This window comes from Corythoichthys intestinalis, unplaced genomic scaffold (genome assembly GCF_030265065.1).
Source record: "Corythoichthys intestinalis isolate RoL2023-P3 unplaced genomic scaffold, ASM3026506v1 HiC_scaffold_24, whole genome shotgun sequence".
NCBI classification, from domain to species: domain Eukaryota; kingdom Metazoa; phylum Chordata; class Actinopteri; order Syngnathiformes; family Syngnathidae; genus Corythoichthys; species Corythoichthys intestinalis.
Window position 1 is genome coordinate 4457048 of NW_026651593.1, and position 16390 is coordinate 4473437.

At 40.0% G+C, this 16390-nt stretch overlaps 1 protein-coding gene across 10 annotated transcripts in view; it reads left to right on the forward strand.

Annotated features, from left to right (window-relative positions):
* Positions 1-9793: 9793 nt before the first annotated feature.
* LOC130911282 (zinc finger protein 260-like) overlaps positions 9794-16390 on the forward strand; it is a 172613-nt gene continuing 166016 nt past the window's right edge. For all 10 annotated transcript variants that reach the window (XM_057829130.1, XM_057829134.1, XM_057829127.1 and 7 more), the window contains exon 1: positions 9794-10013. In XM_057829130.1, coding sequence (XP_057685113.1) covers positions 9932-10013 — 82 coding nt within the window. In that variant the 5' untranslated portion in view covers positions 9794-9931. The remainder of the gene's footprint in view (positions 10014-16390) is intronic.

A 16390-nucleotide genomic window follows, 5' to 3' on the forward strand; every position in this document is an offset into this window, starting at 1 on the left:
ATTTAAGCAAAATTTAGCAAGCCATTCAGTGTGTCACATTTGCTTTATTATTTTTTTTAATGAATAATTTCAATAATCTCGCAACTAGCCTTTGCGGCGTTCTCTTTCGACTCTCGGGCTCTTGCGAAATACTACTGCTGTGAAATTAAACTAGCTTCAGGTTGTTTCAATTTCTCGCTGCGTATCTTCCCTGTAATCTTGTCGTACATGTCAGCGTGTCTTGTTTGGTAATATCGCCTCACATTGAAACCTTTAAAAACAGCGACTGCCTCTTTGCAAATGAGGCAAGACACAGTTGTTGCGCATTTTAGTGAAGAAATAGTCCAATTTCCACCTATCCTTGAAGCGTCGGCCGTCACAGTCAACTTTTTTTGTTGATTGTCGCCATTTTAGAAAATTGGAAGTAGAGGGTCACACAGAGTAATGTTGCTTAGCCCTTAAATACCTGCAACATGAAGCAATTATCAGAGAATCCCAAAATTTGAAAAATAAGGTCCTAATGAAACCTTTTTTTCAAATTTCTGATAAGAAAAGTCAAAATGAATATGTATAATAAGCGCTCTAATATCTATGACCCATGCTAAATCATGTTTTTCTTATGGAACCTGCAGATGCATGTGATGACTTGCATCCATCATTTTTTTTTCCAAAAAGAAATGTCAAAATTCTACATTAGTCTGAAAATCATGAAATTTTAGGTGTATCAAATGTGATACATTTGGCAATAAGGGTTTAAAGTGCTGCTGCCTTTTAGTGGGTAAATGAGGAGTAGCATTTCGTGTGTAAGCTACTTCATATGCTGGTTGCAGTACTGCTGACCAATTTATTAAGTCTGTGTGCAGGCCAGATGTTATTGATTTTATAACAGAGGCTGGGGGCCGGATGAAATTTGACCACGGGCCGCATTTGGCCCCCGGGCCGGACTTTGGACATGTCTGTGTTAGATGATATACATAATTTTTTTCTCTCACTATTTTGCACTGTATATAACCTGTTTTGACCATAGTATGTGTAAAGGGGGGGTTGTTACTGTGCCAGTGATTCCGTGACGTCACATCCGGTGAGTGTATCGTTTGTTTGTTAGCGCTGCTACTAGTCGCTAATCTCCTAGTGCTCCTCAATTTGTTTTATCCCACGGACACATCGGAGAATCGATCCTAGGCTGGTTCGGCTCTCCTAGTGCTCCTTAATTTGTTTTATCCCACGATTTAACAGGTCGTGGGTTAAAACTACTCTACTCTCCTCTTTAGCTCTATCTTGCTAGCCTAGCTTATCCGAGCTATGGCTAGCCCTCTGCCTTCTTCCTCCCGTCTTTTCTGCTCAGTGTGCTGTATGTGTAGCGAGCACCCTGGCTCCTCCGTCGAGGACAGTAGTAGCTGTAGGAAGTGTAGCTTAGTCTCAGGGTTGGAGACCAGGGTTTCTGAGCTAGAAGCACGGCTCTGCACTCTAGAGACAAAAGCTAGTCCTAGCTATAGCCAGGTAGTGGCAGGGCCCGCAGGTCGTGCTTCCAGTAGTAGGATTGCTAGCGCAGTTAGCCCCCCAGCGAGCCCCGTGCAGCCGGGGGAAATTAAGGACGGATTTGTGACTGTACGGGGGAAGCGCAGTGGTAAACGCACAACCTTAGTGCACCAGCAGCTTCACAATAGGTTTGCCCCCCTCAGCGACACACCGGCTGAACCAGACACTCTCGTAATTGGAAGCTCCATAGTTAGAGACGTGAAGCACGGCGGTGTCTGTCAGGTGTTACCCAGGGGCCAGAGTCGGTGACATCGAAGGAAACCTCAGGCTCTTAAAGCAGAGTAGGAAGAGGTTCCGCCGTATCGTGATTCACGCAGGCGGTAACGACGCCCGGCGGAGACAGTCTGAGGTGCTTAAATTAAACGTAGCCTCGGTGTGTAAACTTGCTAAGTCGATGGCGGACACCGTAGTTTTCTCTGGTCCTCTGCCTAATTTGGTCAATGATGAGATGTACTCTAGATTCTCATCATTTAACCGCTGGTTGTCTAGATGGTGCCCAGAAAACGATATAGTCTTTGTTGATAACTGGCACGCGTTTTGGGGCAAGTCCGGGCTCATGCGCCGAGACGGCATTCATCCGACTTGGGACGGTGCTGCTCTCTTAACGCGAAATTTGGCCGCCAAACTAAGTCTCCCAAAGTGACACTTCAGAGTGGGGGCCCGGGCGCAGTGTTGTAGTGTAAAACACAACTCTGTTAGTAGTGACCACTCGCCTCTTTCCGAGCTGTCACAAATCCAAAATTCAGGACAGAAGATAGAGACTGTGTCCGTGCCTCGTATAGTGAACAGGGGAAAACAGAGTACTGTAGGAACGAGACCAAAGAATTGAATACATATAGCCCCTGATAGCAGTGAAAATAAAATAGCTCTTAATAAATATATAAAATGCGGATTATTAAACATCAGGTCAATCTCGCCCAAATCTCTGTTAGTTAATGACTTAATTGGGGATTATAATATTCATATTTTGGCCCTGACTGAAACTTGGCTTCAGCAGGATGACTTTGTTAGACTTAATGAATCCACACCCCCAAGTCACGTGAACTTTCACACAGCTAGAAGCACGGGCCGTGGAGGGGGGGTGGCAGTAATATCACACTCTTGTTTAGGTATGAGCCCAAAAAGTAAATCTAATTACATTTATAACTCCTTTGAAAGCCTAGCACTATCAATTATAGACGCTAACTGGAAGAACCAAAAACCAGTTCTTTTCATAGTGGTTTACCGTCCCCCTGGTCCCTACTCACAGTTTTTTTAGATTTCTCTGACTTTTTATCTAGTATTTTGCTAAGCTGGGATAGAATTATAATTGTAGGGGATTTTAATATACATGTTGACGATGAAGGTGACTCCCTTGGTAAGGCCTTTAATGACCTACTAGATGGGACTGGCTTCATTCAAAATGTAAATAAACAAACTCATAGTCACAAGCACACCCTGGACTTGATTTTAACCTACGGTACGGAGATTAGTGAATTTAGTGTCCATCCCCATAACCCCGTACTGTCTGATCATTTTCTAATTACCTTTCAGTTTGTGCTTCAAGATAATCCGCCACTAGTGACTAGAACTCAGATGAAAAGGACATTAGGTGATCGCTCTGTTTCAGAGTGTAAACAGATAATTCAGCCTATATTTGCCTCCATGTCATCTAATTATGAAGGAATAATGTCCGGCCTTGCTGTTAATGACGAGTTTGTTGATCGTGTTATGTTTACGCTTCGAACTACCCTCGATGTCGTCGCTCCCTCCAAATTAAAGTTTGTCAAGCCGAGACGAGCCTCTCCCTGGTATAATGCTGAAACACGCTCTCTTAAACAATCGACACGTAAATTAGAAAGACTTTGGCGCCGTTCCAACACAGAGCACACCCTCTCTGCCTGGAAACACAGCTTAGTGACATATAAGCAGGCCTTGCGTACGGTTAAAACCAGATATTACTCGTCCTTAATAGAGGAAAACAAAAAAAATACTAGGTTTCTGTTCAGCACTGTAGCAAGGCTGACAAACAGTCACAGCTCAATAGAACCTTATATCCCAACCACCCTTAGCTGTGATGACTTCCTAAAATTTTTTAACAATAAAATCGCAACTATTAGAAATAAAATAAATGAATCACTTCCAGTTATTAGATCTGATAAAGTGCAGACAAAGAATTCGGAATCTCCTATAAACCCCTCTAAAATATTAAATAACTTCACCACTGTTGACCAAATTGATGTAATTTCAATTATAATGTCCTCCAAACCATCAACGTGCCTCCTCGACCCAATCCCAACCAAACTTTTTAAAGAGACCCTGCCTCTAACTATTGACACTATCTTAAATATAATAAATACCTCATTAGTTACTGGCTACGTGCCGCAGTCCTTTAAATATGCAGTTATTAAACCGCTCTTGAAAAAACCTACTCTTGATCCTGATATCTTGCCCAATTATAGACCTATTTCTAACTTACCATTTCTCTCCAAAGTCCTTGAAAGAGTGGTAATTAAACAGCTCTGTCAGCACCTACAGGACAATAGTTTATTTGAACAGTTCCAGTCTGACTTTCGAGCTCATCATAGCACTGAAACCGCATTAGTTAAAGTAACTAATGACTTGTTACTTGCCGCTGACGTTGGATTAGTCTCGATCCTGGTTCTGTTGGACCTGAGCGCAGCCTTTGACACAATCGACCATAATATCTTATTGCAGAGATTAGAATGTGACATAGGCATTAGAGGAGCAGCCCTCTGCTGGTTTAAATCATATTTATCTAATAGGTACCAGTTTGTCAATGTAAACCAACAATCATCATCGTACTCTAGAGTTAGTTATGGTGTGCCGCAAGGATCTGTCCTCGGGCCCATCTTGTTTACGCTGTATATGCTTCCTCTAGGTAATATCATCAGAAAACATAGCATTAACTTTCATTGTTACGCTGACGACACACAACTGTATTTATCAATTAAACCTGAGCAGGTCAGGCAAGTAGAAAAACTAAGCGCCTGCGTCCGAGATATAAATACCTGGATGAGCACTAACTATCTTCTGCTTAACCCTGAAAAGACAGAAGTCCTTATAATAGGCCCGAAAAGTGTTAGAGACTCTTTAGCTGCCCAGATAGTCACTCTGGACAATGTAAGTGTAGACTCCAGCACCACAGTTAAAAACTAGGAGTTTTATTTGACCCTGACTTATCGTTTAAAGCACACATTAAACAAACCTGTAGAACGGCTTTCTTTCACCTGCGCAACATCGCCAAAATTAGAAATATTTTATCTAAAAGCGATGCAGAAAAATTAATTCACGCGTTCGTTACATCGAGATTGGATTACTGTAACTCCCTACTTGCAGCTTGTCCTAAAAGCTCTCTAAAATTCACTGGCTTCCAGTCGAGTTTAGAATTAAATTTAAAAGACTTCTTCTTACATTTAAGACCATTAATGGGTTGGGGCCACCTTTTCTCACCGATGCTCTGGTTCCATACCGCCCCAACAGAACACTCCGATCTCAGAATGCAGGTCTACTGGTAGTTCCCAGGGTTCATAAAAGTACTGTCGGAGCTAGAGCCTTTAGCCACCAAGCCCCTGTTTTATGGAATCAGCTTCCAGCTAGTATTAAAGAAGCCGAGACAGTCTGCACATTTAAGATTAGATTAAAAACGTTCCTATTCGACAAAGCTTATGGTTAGGCTAGTTGAAGTCGGAGTAGACTCACAGTTTAGTCTAAGCTGCACTAGAAGCTATAATGCTGGGGGCAGTACAGCCGCTGAGTTCTATCTCCTTTTCTGACTCTACCTACCACTTGTCTTACTTTATTTCTATTTTCCAATGTTAATATCTAGTTGTCTAGTCTCTTCATCACTAGTCACCCGGTGTCCCCTTTCCCCCCTCCCCTCTGGGGAGGGGCTATTTTTCAGCTGCAGCCTCCTGACTGTCCGGACCCCTGGCTGGATAGACGTCCTTGCAGCTACCCCTATCTCATCTGACTAGAGGGACTTCTTCTTGCACCTTCACTCCACTGTATTTTTACGGACTATAATTTCACTTGCTAATTCCCATTAGCCGTTCTGGGGTTCCTGTCTATCCGTCCTGGGAGTGGATCTCTCCTGACTGTGGTACTCCCCAAGGTTTCTCATTTTTCTCCCAATTGACTCTGGAGTTTTTGGAGTTTTTCCTTGCCGGCATGGAGGGTCTTAAGGATAGGGGATACCCAGGACTTGAACTGCATCTATTCATCTTTGTTGCTTCATTTCTAATTGTGTATCATATTGCCTCTGTAAAGCCCTTTGAGACTTCTGTTGTGATTGAGGGCTACACAAATAAAATTGAATTGAATTGAATTGAAAAGGCCAAAAACGCCTATGACCATACCTGCTGTTTGTGTTGAATTGTCAAACATAAAACTTTTCAATCTTATTTTTTTCCTATTGAATGTTTATCCTAACAAGTTGAATAAATATGATCAAGCTTCAAAACGGTTGGTCGAGCATGTTTGGTTGTCAGTGGGACGTCAACATTACAAATTTTGAAAAAAGATTTTGGGATTTTTTTGTCTTTTTGGGTCCAAAATGTGGATTAAAATTGGTCAGTGAAGAAACCAAGAGTTTGGACATGAAGTTTAAGGTGTCCTGAAAAAAAAGGACCCAACTTGGCCATTCTAAACAATTTTTTTCTTTGAAATATAAAGGCAACATCAAATGCATGCAAATTCGGCCAAAATAGGCTTAGATGTTAAAGGGTCAAACTAATCAGAAAAACACTCTTTGATTAAACTCTCAAAATGGCCAGAAAAAGACAACTTTCACGTGAAACTTGACAATCTGTTCTTAGAAATGAAGGCTATCCCATAAGAGAAATTGCCAAGAAACTGAAGATTTCCTATAACGCTGTGTACCACTCACCTTCAAATAGCAGCACAAACAAGATCTAACCAGAGTAGAAAGAGAATCAGGAGGCCCCGCTGGACAACCGAGCAAGAAGATAAGTATATAAGTTCGAGAAACGAGTTTGAAAAATAGATGCCTCGCCTCCTCATCTAGCAATTTCCTTACATAGTACCTGTAAAACACCAGTGTCAATCTCGACAGTGAAGAGACGACTCCGTGATGCTGGTTTTCAGGGCAGCTTCGCAAAAAAAAAAAAAAAAAAGCCATATCTGACACAGGCCACTAAAAGGAAACAATTAATATGGGCAAAAGAACACAGACATTGGGCCGAAGAAGATTGGAAAAAAGTGTTATGGACAGACGAATCATAGTTTGAGGTTTTTGGACTTTGGATCAAAGAGAAGAACATTTGTGAGATGCAGAACAACTGAAAAGATGCTGGAAGAGTGCCTGATGTCATCTGTCAACTAGTGACGGGATCTGTCGTTCACTTGAGTAAACGAATCCATTCCGGTTCGTTCAGTAAAAAGATTCGTTCAAACAAATCGTTCAACGAATCGTTCGCCCTCCTCATCTCCCTCCCCGCCCAAACGAATCGTTCGGTTAGTGAACGGGAAGTGACGTTGCCGAACGAATCGCCAAAGACCGCTTCGCTGTATAACTGAACAGGAAGTGACATTGCTTGGTCCCTCCCTCTCTTGCACACAGGCTCCTCATTGACCGCTCTTCGTAGTTTCAGAAATGAGTGACAGGCGATATCATTCTGCTTTCACAGACAGCCTCGTCCCCCTCCTGCTGCTGCAAAAGCGAGGGAGAACTTCCGCGTTGTCTGTCCTAGTTCTATGGGCTTAAAGTCATGGCTCGTGCTTGCATTTCGATTTAGGACACGGTTAAACATTTTCCTTTTGTGGGGGGAGTGGGGGTTTGGGGTCGGGGGCGCACGGACTTTCTTTAGCATGTTCTTGATCACATATACAATGCTGCTGCTACCAGCCAACGCAGCATGCTTGCTGTCACGAAAATAAAAATAAACTGAAAGTTTAATTTCTAAATATGGAACGACCAACACATCATATTTACCTCTCTCTCTGTTGTATTTTTGTTTTTATGCTCATCACTATTATTTTTGGTCACTATTGTTAAAACTAAAGTGTAAATAGCTAGTTGTAAAATATGCTGCTCTGAAATGAAAACAATACTACATTTTGATATTTGACAGTTTAATTGCAAATCAGTATTAAGATGATCGTATTGAATTTTTGCACTGGTATTTATAAATAAAATAATCCGGTCAGCTCCCCTGTCGTCCCCGCATCTCAGATCGTCAAATGCTGACAAGAAATAATTGTTTGCTCTTTACGATGTCGCCTTTCTACTCTCATTAGTCTGTTAAGAAAAATGTAGACATATTGCGACATCTCCCGTGTCCGCGTGCGTTGTTTTTGGGCGCTTGAGTAGCACATGATGGACGGATTGACATAATTTGTCAAACCAACCAACACCCGACACGCTCTGACACACAAAAGAAAAAAAAACACTCGGAAAAAATGGACATGTATATACAGTTTCATTGCAAATCAGTATTATGGTGATCATACTAAATATTTTTTTTTCTGTGCACATATGAGGTAAATATTGCTGCCATGAAGCCTCCATATAGTGACAGTTCTCTGCCCCCTTCACTGCCGTCACGCGACCGCAGCTCAGCTTTTGCTTGCCTCGTAGCTACCCGTGTTTTAAATTACTGTAAATTTGATAGTATGTTGTCATAGGTAGTCCCGAGTCTGTTGAGAAAAGTAGTACAGTAAACCATGCTCGCTAGATTTGTGTGGTGTTTTTGTCTGTTTGAGCAGCATTTGATAGGCTCCACGTTAACAAATATGCGACAAAGTCATTTCCTTTCATTTTTTGATTCGTTCACCGCATAGTCATTACTGGAAAGTCAAGTTAGCAGCAAGCTAGGTCAGGAACCGGAGGACCGAGTCACTGAACGGGAAGTGACAAAACTCAGTCTTGCCTCCCTGCCTGCACGCTGGCTGCTTATTGGCCACACGTGGAAGTGAGTGACAGACGCCCTGATTCTGTTTCCGCTCCCTCCCCTGCCCGCGATGAGGCTGGCGTCTGATTGGTCGTGTGCGATGTCAGAAGACACTGCCGCTTGCTCAACGCCCTCCCACGCAGCGAACAAGCACCAACATCATAGAACCAATCAGTGCAGATGGTGATTAGTTCGGTCTCGTTCACCCAAACAATTCGTTCAAAAAGAACCAATCTTTCGCAACCGATACAACACTACTGTCAACCATGGGGAAGGTAATGTGATGGTCTGGGGTTGCTTTGGTGCTGGTAAAGTGGGAGATTTGTTCAAGGTCAACAAGATTTTAAAAAAGGAAGGCGATCACTCCATTTTGCAACGCCATACCATACCCTGTGGACAATGCTCGATTGCCGTCAATTTCATCCTACAACATGACAATGACCCAAAGCACACCTCCAAATTATGCATGAACTATTTAGGAAAGAAGCAGGCAGCTAGTATTCTATCTGTAATGGAGTGACCAACACAATCAACAGATCTCAAACCCACTGAGCTGTTGTGGGAGCAGCTGGACCATATGGTACGCAAGAACACTCATCAAGCCAATTCAACTTGTGGGAGGTGCTTCTGGAAGCGTCGAGTGAAGTTTCTCCGGATTACCTCAACAAATTAAAAGCTTGTATGTCATTGGTCTGCAAAGCTGTAATTGTTGCAAAGGAAGCATTCTTTGATAAAAGCAAAGTTTGAAGGCGAAAATGATTACTTCAAGTAAAAATCCTCATTTCTTACCTTGTCAATGTACTGACAATATTTTCTTTTGACTTTTGAAAGAAAACACAAAATTGTCTGGGTGACCCCAAACCTTTGAACGGCAGTGTGAAATTTATTGTTTAAAGCAAATAATTGAACAAATAAAGTCAGTCAAATATTCCTTTTGATTAATTAAATGATATTTTTTTCTTGAAACATTTATAACATAATAAACAATTTGTTATATATTTGTTGCATATTTCCGATTTTATACATATAAAAAGTGCACATTCCCAGTGTATGTGCATTGCAGTGTATTGGGTGGATATTTCTTTTTTATTTTTATTTTTTTAAGACCTTAATACAAAATAGCAAACATTTAATGTGGATACGCACAGACCCCAACGAAGTTATAGAATGAATTTTATCAAAGCAAAATTAATTATTCTTTGGAGATTCATTTCGACAAACAAGTTTACATATTGTACATAGTGCATAGTTTTTTAATCAGGCAGGAGCGCTTGCACCTTGCAGCTTTGAGCAGGCACATTTGTGAGGGAACATTACTACTCCTCAGCCAATCACATGGCGTGAAGAGTGTGTCACGTCACGAAGGCCCTCCGAACGGACATGAACAGCCACCCAAACCGTTCTGGTCTCTACACGGTCACTGTTTTCTTTTTATCCCGTCTTTTTTTCTCCATTATTTCCCTCGCTTCACAGAGCCGAACCCTCGACGTCGAGTGTGGAAAATGGACGCGAAAACGACACCGGCGGCAGAAAAGTTCCCTGAAGAACTTTATGGCTTCGAAGTTGTTTTTCACAGACGAGAAGGTTAGTTGTCTTTTACAGTTCAATTTTTCATGGCGCATCTAGAGGCTTGCAAATGATTAGAACGTTTAAAGCAAATCACCCCCAAAATTTAACGCATGATTTTATTTAATTTAACAAAGGTTGAAAAGTGTGGCGTGCAATGCTATTCATCAAGTGCGTAGGTTTTGTCTCATTGGTAGGGACGATATAACGGCATAAAATGCATGTACACTTTTTGTTGTCGACGGGACATAAATAACACCAAATTGGGTGAACGGGGAAAATTTCTCATCAATATGAGCTTAACTAATTGGTTTAATGATCAATGCAAAATAAATCGCAATAAACACTGAAGAAAAGTAGTCGTATGAAGAACTGCCAAAGACGACTATTATTTCTCAGGTTCTTTTATTCTTTTAACGAACAGGAGCTAAATCACCAAAGATGTGTACATTTATTAAGGAAAAAGTACTTTAAAGCCAGCCGGTGTTATGCCGAAAAATAGCCGCCCCGCGTGAAATGTCCCCCCTGACGGGAACGCTTATTTATAACGCTTTATTGAGGTGAAAACATCAAATGTTTTCATGGACGCGTTACAGTAATGGATTTACGACTGTAAAATCAGTTTTAAATAAATAAATTAGACAAAATACTAGTACTTTATTTTTGTAACAAATCGTGGACTGGGCCACATAACCATCTTTGAACAGAAATGTATTAGTCTACAGGTTTTCACGACCATATCTCAATGACAATCACACAGGTATGACATTTATTAGTTCAAGCAGAGTAAAAAAATACATATATTCATGGGACAAAAAATCGTTTCCATGTCCATCGATTGGTAAGAAAAAGCTGTACGAGTGAGTGCCGTGTGGGCGCTCAATGATAAAATAAATACACAAATAAATCAAATAAACGCTCAATAAAGCGTTATAAATAAGCGTTCCCGTCAGGGGGGACATTTCACACGGGGCGGCTATTCTTCGGCACAACACCGGTGTTGTGCCGAAGAATAGCCGCCCCACGTCAAAGGTTCCCCCTGACGGGAGCGCTTATTTATGACGCTTTATTGAGGTGAAAACATCAAATGTTTTCATGGACGCATCACAGTAATGGGTTTATGACTGTAAAATCAGTTTTAAATAAATAAATTACACAAAATAGTAGTACAGTATTTTAGTAACAAATCGTGGTCTGGATCACATAACCATCTTTGAACAGAAATGTATTAGTCTACAGGTTTTCACAACCATATCCCAATGAAAATCACGCAGGTATGACGTTTATTAGTTCAAACAGTGTAAAATAATTAGGGCTGAAACGAATACTCGAGCAACTCTAGTAACTTGAGTTTAAAAACTGATCTGAGTAATTTTATTCACCTCGAGGAATCGTTTAATTTTGCCAGCTCTAAGCATCACGTTTTGCCCGGACTACTTTTAATGCGGGACAACGCGCTGACGTCACGTGAGTAGAGGAAGAAGCAGTAAAACAAAAAAAACCCCAAAAAAACTTACTGCAGCCGACAGCCGCTACAAACTACGCCGACGTTGCTAAAAACTACGCCCGCATGATGCTAGTGCGGTAGCAGGTAGTGTCCGATGTGTCTCATAGATATCGCATGCATTTAGAACTAGATGCGAAATGACAGACTCTGCCGCGTCTGGGCGGCGTTAGTAAACAGCCGCCATCTTTAAGCAGTAGACTTCTAAGCGCTAATAAATATAACGGTACTGTCACTCGCTCACGTAACATTAACCCTTCGGAGGGCCAGGTTTCTATTAAGGGTGTAACGGTACATGTATTTGTATTGAACAGTTTTGGTACGTGGTCCACGGTTCGGAACGAGTTTCTGACGTAATGTAAAGTGCTGTCAAATTTAGCGCGTTAACGGGCGGTAATTAATTTTTTGGAATTAATCACGTTAAAATATTTGATGCATTTAATGCAAGCGCGGAATGCCCGGTCTTGCATTCCATAATCCCACTGTTACGTCCCACGGACGGCTCGCTAAGGGCGTAACATAAAAGGAGCCACGCACACAAGTTGCAAGTGGACACAAATTTATTCACACAAGTCAAACTCACAATGAACAAAATATACAAAATGCGGAAGAAGTTGGCTTCAGCGTAAGCCCAGGCCAAAACAACAAACAAAATGAAACTACACTCAAACCCCACCCGCTAAGTAAACCCTGATCTTATCAAAAGGAAATAACAAGACAGCCACTACCCGGGCTTCTACACTAAACAAAACGGGTTGAACGAAAACGGCAGTTTACCTCTACTGCTGCGGTGCTCTTATTTACGGTGGTGAACAAAAACGATTCAATAACGAATGAACACAAAATACCTCACCGAAAAAGCGGGAGTGTAACAAAATAGCGATCGAATGCACAGGTGAATGAATGGCGAGCAAACAGCTGGTGAGTAGGTACGCGGCACGTATGCTGTCAAGTGCGAAGTTGCGAACTCTCAGAGTGTTGACTGTAAAATGACGAGCGGTCAGATGACTTTTGTTAACGCTGCCTTTATTTGGTTAACAAGACTCAGGTACAATACAACAAACTACCTTGTATTGGCTTAGCTGCCGTAAAGCAAGTGTCGTTATTGCCGCAAATGTAAACAAAGCGCTGCACAATGGATACATGACAGACAGCGGCTAGTTTTTGAAGTTGGCACCCTTCCTCTGGTGGCCCACATTTATGTGTACACTGCACCCACTTTGCAAACATTATAAGTAATACTGTTTTTGTTACTGTTCTAAGGCTCTGTTGTGTGTTTGTTTTCGCAGAGAAAAAGAAAATGTCTTCAACAGAAAGAACGTTAATGTTAATGCCATCTTGTGGATTTATTGTTATAATCAACAAATGCAGTACTTATATACAGTATGTTGAATGTATATATCCGTCTTGTGTCTTATCTTTCCATTCCAAAAATAATTTACAGAAAAATATGGCATATTTTAGAGATGGTTTGAATTTCGATTAATTACGATTAATTAATTTTTAATCTGTGATAAACTCAATTAAAATTTTTAATCGTTTGACAGCCCTAAAAACCCTTACTTTTCGAGGCTGTGGTCATAAAACCTGAAACTGTTCAGTGTTGCAACTGTTCAATTTTGCACATAAAATATTTTTTTAAATTCTTAGCCAGTTATTTATTTTTATTTTGTTTTTCAAAATATCTAAATTTCAAAATAATGTATTTTTTTTTTGAGCAGAATTCTAGCTTTGTATAGGCTAATGTTCCTATTGTTGAAAGCACAAAAGTGTGTAATAAACAACAAGCACATTTATATTTGGCTTTTTGTTTTCTTACTGTACCAAAAATGAACCGAACCGTGACCTCAAAACCGAGGTACGTACCGAACTGAGATTTTTGTGTACCGTTACACCCCTAGTTTCTATTGATTATGACCTCTGTCGATGCGTGGCTAACGTGTCTTACATACAGGCTTTATTTAATCTGTAAAAACACAGCGCTGAAGAGTGATGAGGGTGTAAAATTAAAACTGTCACTTTAAGCTCAGTAGTCATTGCTGAATAAAACACCAAGTAGTACTGGTCCCTAATGTGCTCCAATACAACAGCAGTGTTGTCACAGATTACTTGAAAAAGTAATTTAATTACTGATTACTGATTACGCCTCAAAAAAGAAATCTAGTTACTTTATTGATTACTTCATTATCAAAGTAATTAAGTTACTTTAAAAGTAATCTATCAGTTACTTTTTACCCATTTTTCTTCCTTTGCCGCCTCAACATAAGAATGACAACAGCAAAATGTCATCACATGTAATTGACTTTCCGATGATAGAATTTAAAGGGGAATATCAGAATTTCGCGCTAGCTTAGCCACTCAGACTAATAAATATCTGACAAACTACTTGGAATTTGTTGAAATCAATTCCACCGACCAATTAAACCCCGCTAACGCTAAGATTAGGCCTAATGTCAAAACTTCTGAATTTCGGGTTATGGTTAACAGCGTATCAGTGCCAATGTAAAACAATGCAAACTGACGGCACAATAATCAACAACACACAAGTGGATTGTACAGTGCAATAAACACAAAGGTGGTGACGGGCGCGGATGCGCAGTGCAGCCGTGCACATTAACAACCCGGAAGTACTACTCTCAACACACACGCGGTCAATTTGGCCACAAAACGTGTCGGCAGCTAAGCACTTTACACTCAATCGGACTTTCAACACATCCCACAGATGCTAAACGAACACATCACCTCACGGCATAAATGTGCAACACGCATATGATGTAAACAAAGCTTGCCAACTTGGAGCGATGACTGCCGCCGTTGCTACGGCGAAGCTACGAAACGGCCGTGCATGTAGGGGGTCCAACCTTTTGCTGATACTCTCCAGAATGAAGGAAAAATACTCACCTTCATTCATGGATATCCACAGATCAACATTCCTTCGCAACGTCTCAACATTTGGCGCGAATGTCCACCCGCCTCAGTCCCACAACACGTGACGTGAGACCAAAACAGGAAATAGCTAAGAGGTTGTCATGGAAACACATACCTTTTATTTGAGCATTTTCCGTTCAAAATGCTCTTCGTACATGACTACAATATTCTTCATTCTACATACGTTATGAGGCAATGAAAAAATAGTAACGCAGAGACACTAAGGAAACTAACTTTAATCAGCTTACTGGTGTAGAAAAGTGAACGCGTTAGATTACTCGTTACTGAAAAAAGTAATCTGATTAGTAACGCGTTACTGACAATACTGTACAGCAGGTATCATACATTTATTTTGAACACTGCAAAAATTCAAAATCCTATCAGTACTTACAGTTTAGACTAACTTAAAACTTAACTAGGACTTAAAAATAGCTTGACACAAATGGAAATTCAATTGAAACACGTGGGAAAAACACCTAGCTTTTAAGTGATGTGTGTTATCAAGCGTAATTACATTTTTAGGTAAGAAATATGTTTATATACTGTATATAATCTAGAAGTTTTTTGAGTGAAAGCAGTGAATTTTTTTTCTGGTCACATCTGAGATGCAATTGTTGGCTGTTTTCAAAAATGTACATCGAAAATAAAGACATTGATTGAATGAAAATGGTTCAATATTGGATTAAATGTCTTTTTTTCGCATGTATATTTATAATTGGTCTTTACCTTTAAAAAAAATGTTTTATCCGATTACTCGATTAATCGATAGAATTTTCAGTCGATTAATCGATTACGAAAATATTCGATTGCTGCAGCCCTAAAAATTATACATATGCACAGTTCAAGATTTCTTAGTTCAAGCAGAGTGAAATACTGTAATACATATTCACAGTTAGGCATGTGCCGGTATGAGATTTTGATGGTACGATAACCGTGGGCAAAAATACCGCGGTATCACGGTATCACTGTATTGCAATTATAGCTCCAAAATGTGTTATTTTGAGATGTATGGGTTAAAAAAAAATAAAATAAAAATTCATTGAACAGGATTTTTTTTTTCCAGAACATAGTTGGAAATTGGAACATGAATATATTGTTAAAATAAATTATCCATAAAAAATATATATATATTTTAAATAAAATTAAAATAAATATAACTTATAGACTATACCCACAGCCACAGCTCAAGTTGCTCAAGATTAAAGCAAGAACAAAATCATTTCCATAAAAAAGTAAAAACACTTCTGAATAAAATTTAAAATAAATTCTACTGCATGACTTTTTTTTTGAGGGTGAAAAAGCTCAAGTTTCGCCATTTTCAGCCACTGTGTCAGCTCTAGTCTACATGATGTCATGCCTATGTGTTAAAAAACATAAAGAATTCATAAGTTAATAAGTTAGTTAAAAATGTATAAGTTAGTTTAAAGTGTAAATATTGTTGTGGAAAGGTTTCATCTAACAAACAAAAAAAAACATTGGGAGTGAGACCTCTCCTTGATCCAGCAAACGTGGATTTGTGCTTAGAGCAAGAGCATCTTTCGCAATTAGCGATCTTTGATGCTATCCCCTTTTCCCCTTCATTCAAGCGGATCGAGCTTGTTTTCTCACTCTGCGGCTGTAACACTCGACGAAGTTGCTCTCCCAGCTAAGCCTAGGCTGACATTCGTCTTTGTAAGCTTTTAGTTAGTTTGTATATTGAATTTGAAAGGAAAATGTGTGTTTTGTTTTTGGCGAACTTTTCATGGTATTAATCTGTTGAAGCTACTCACACATGAAAAAATACAATTGTACAACATTTTAAATGTATCCATTTTGTATATTCCACTTACCACGATTTGAGAGCTTGATAAATTGAAGAAAAGTACGCCTTATGTTTTGAGTAGGACTGTCCCAAACGACAAATTTCCTCCCGAATAGTCTGCCGACTATTTTTACGATTAGTCGACTAATCTAATATTTTTCT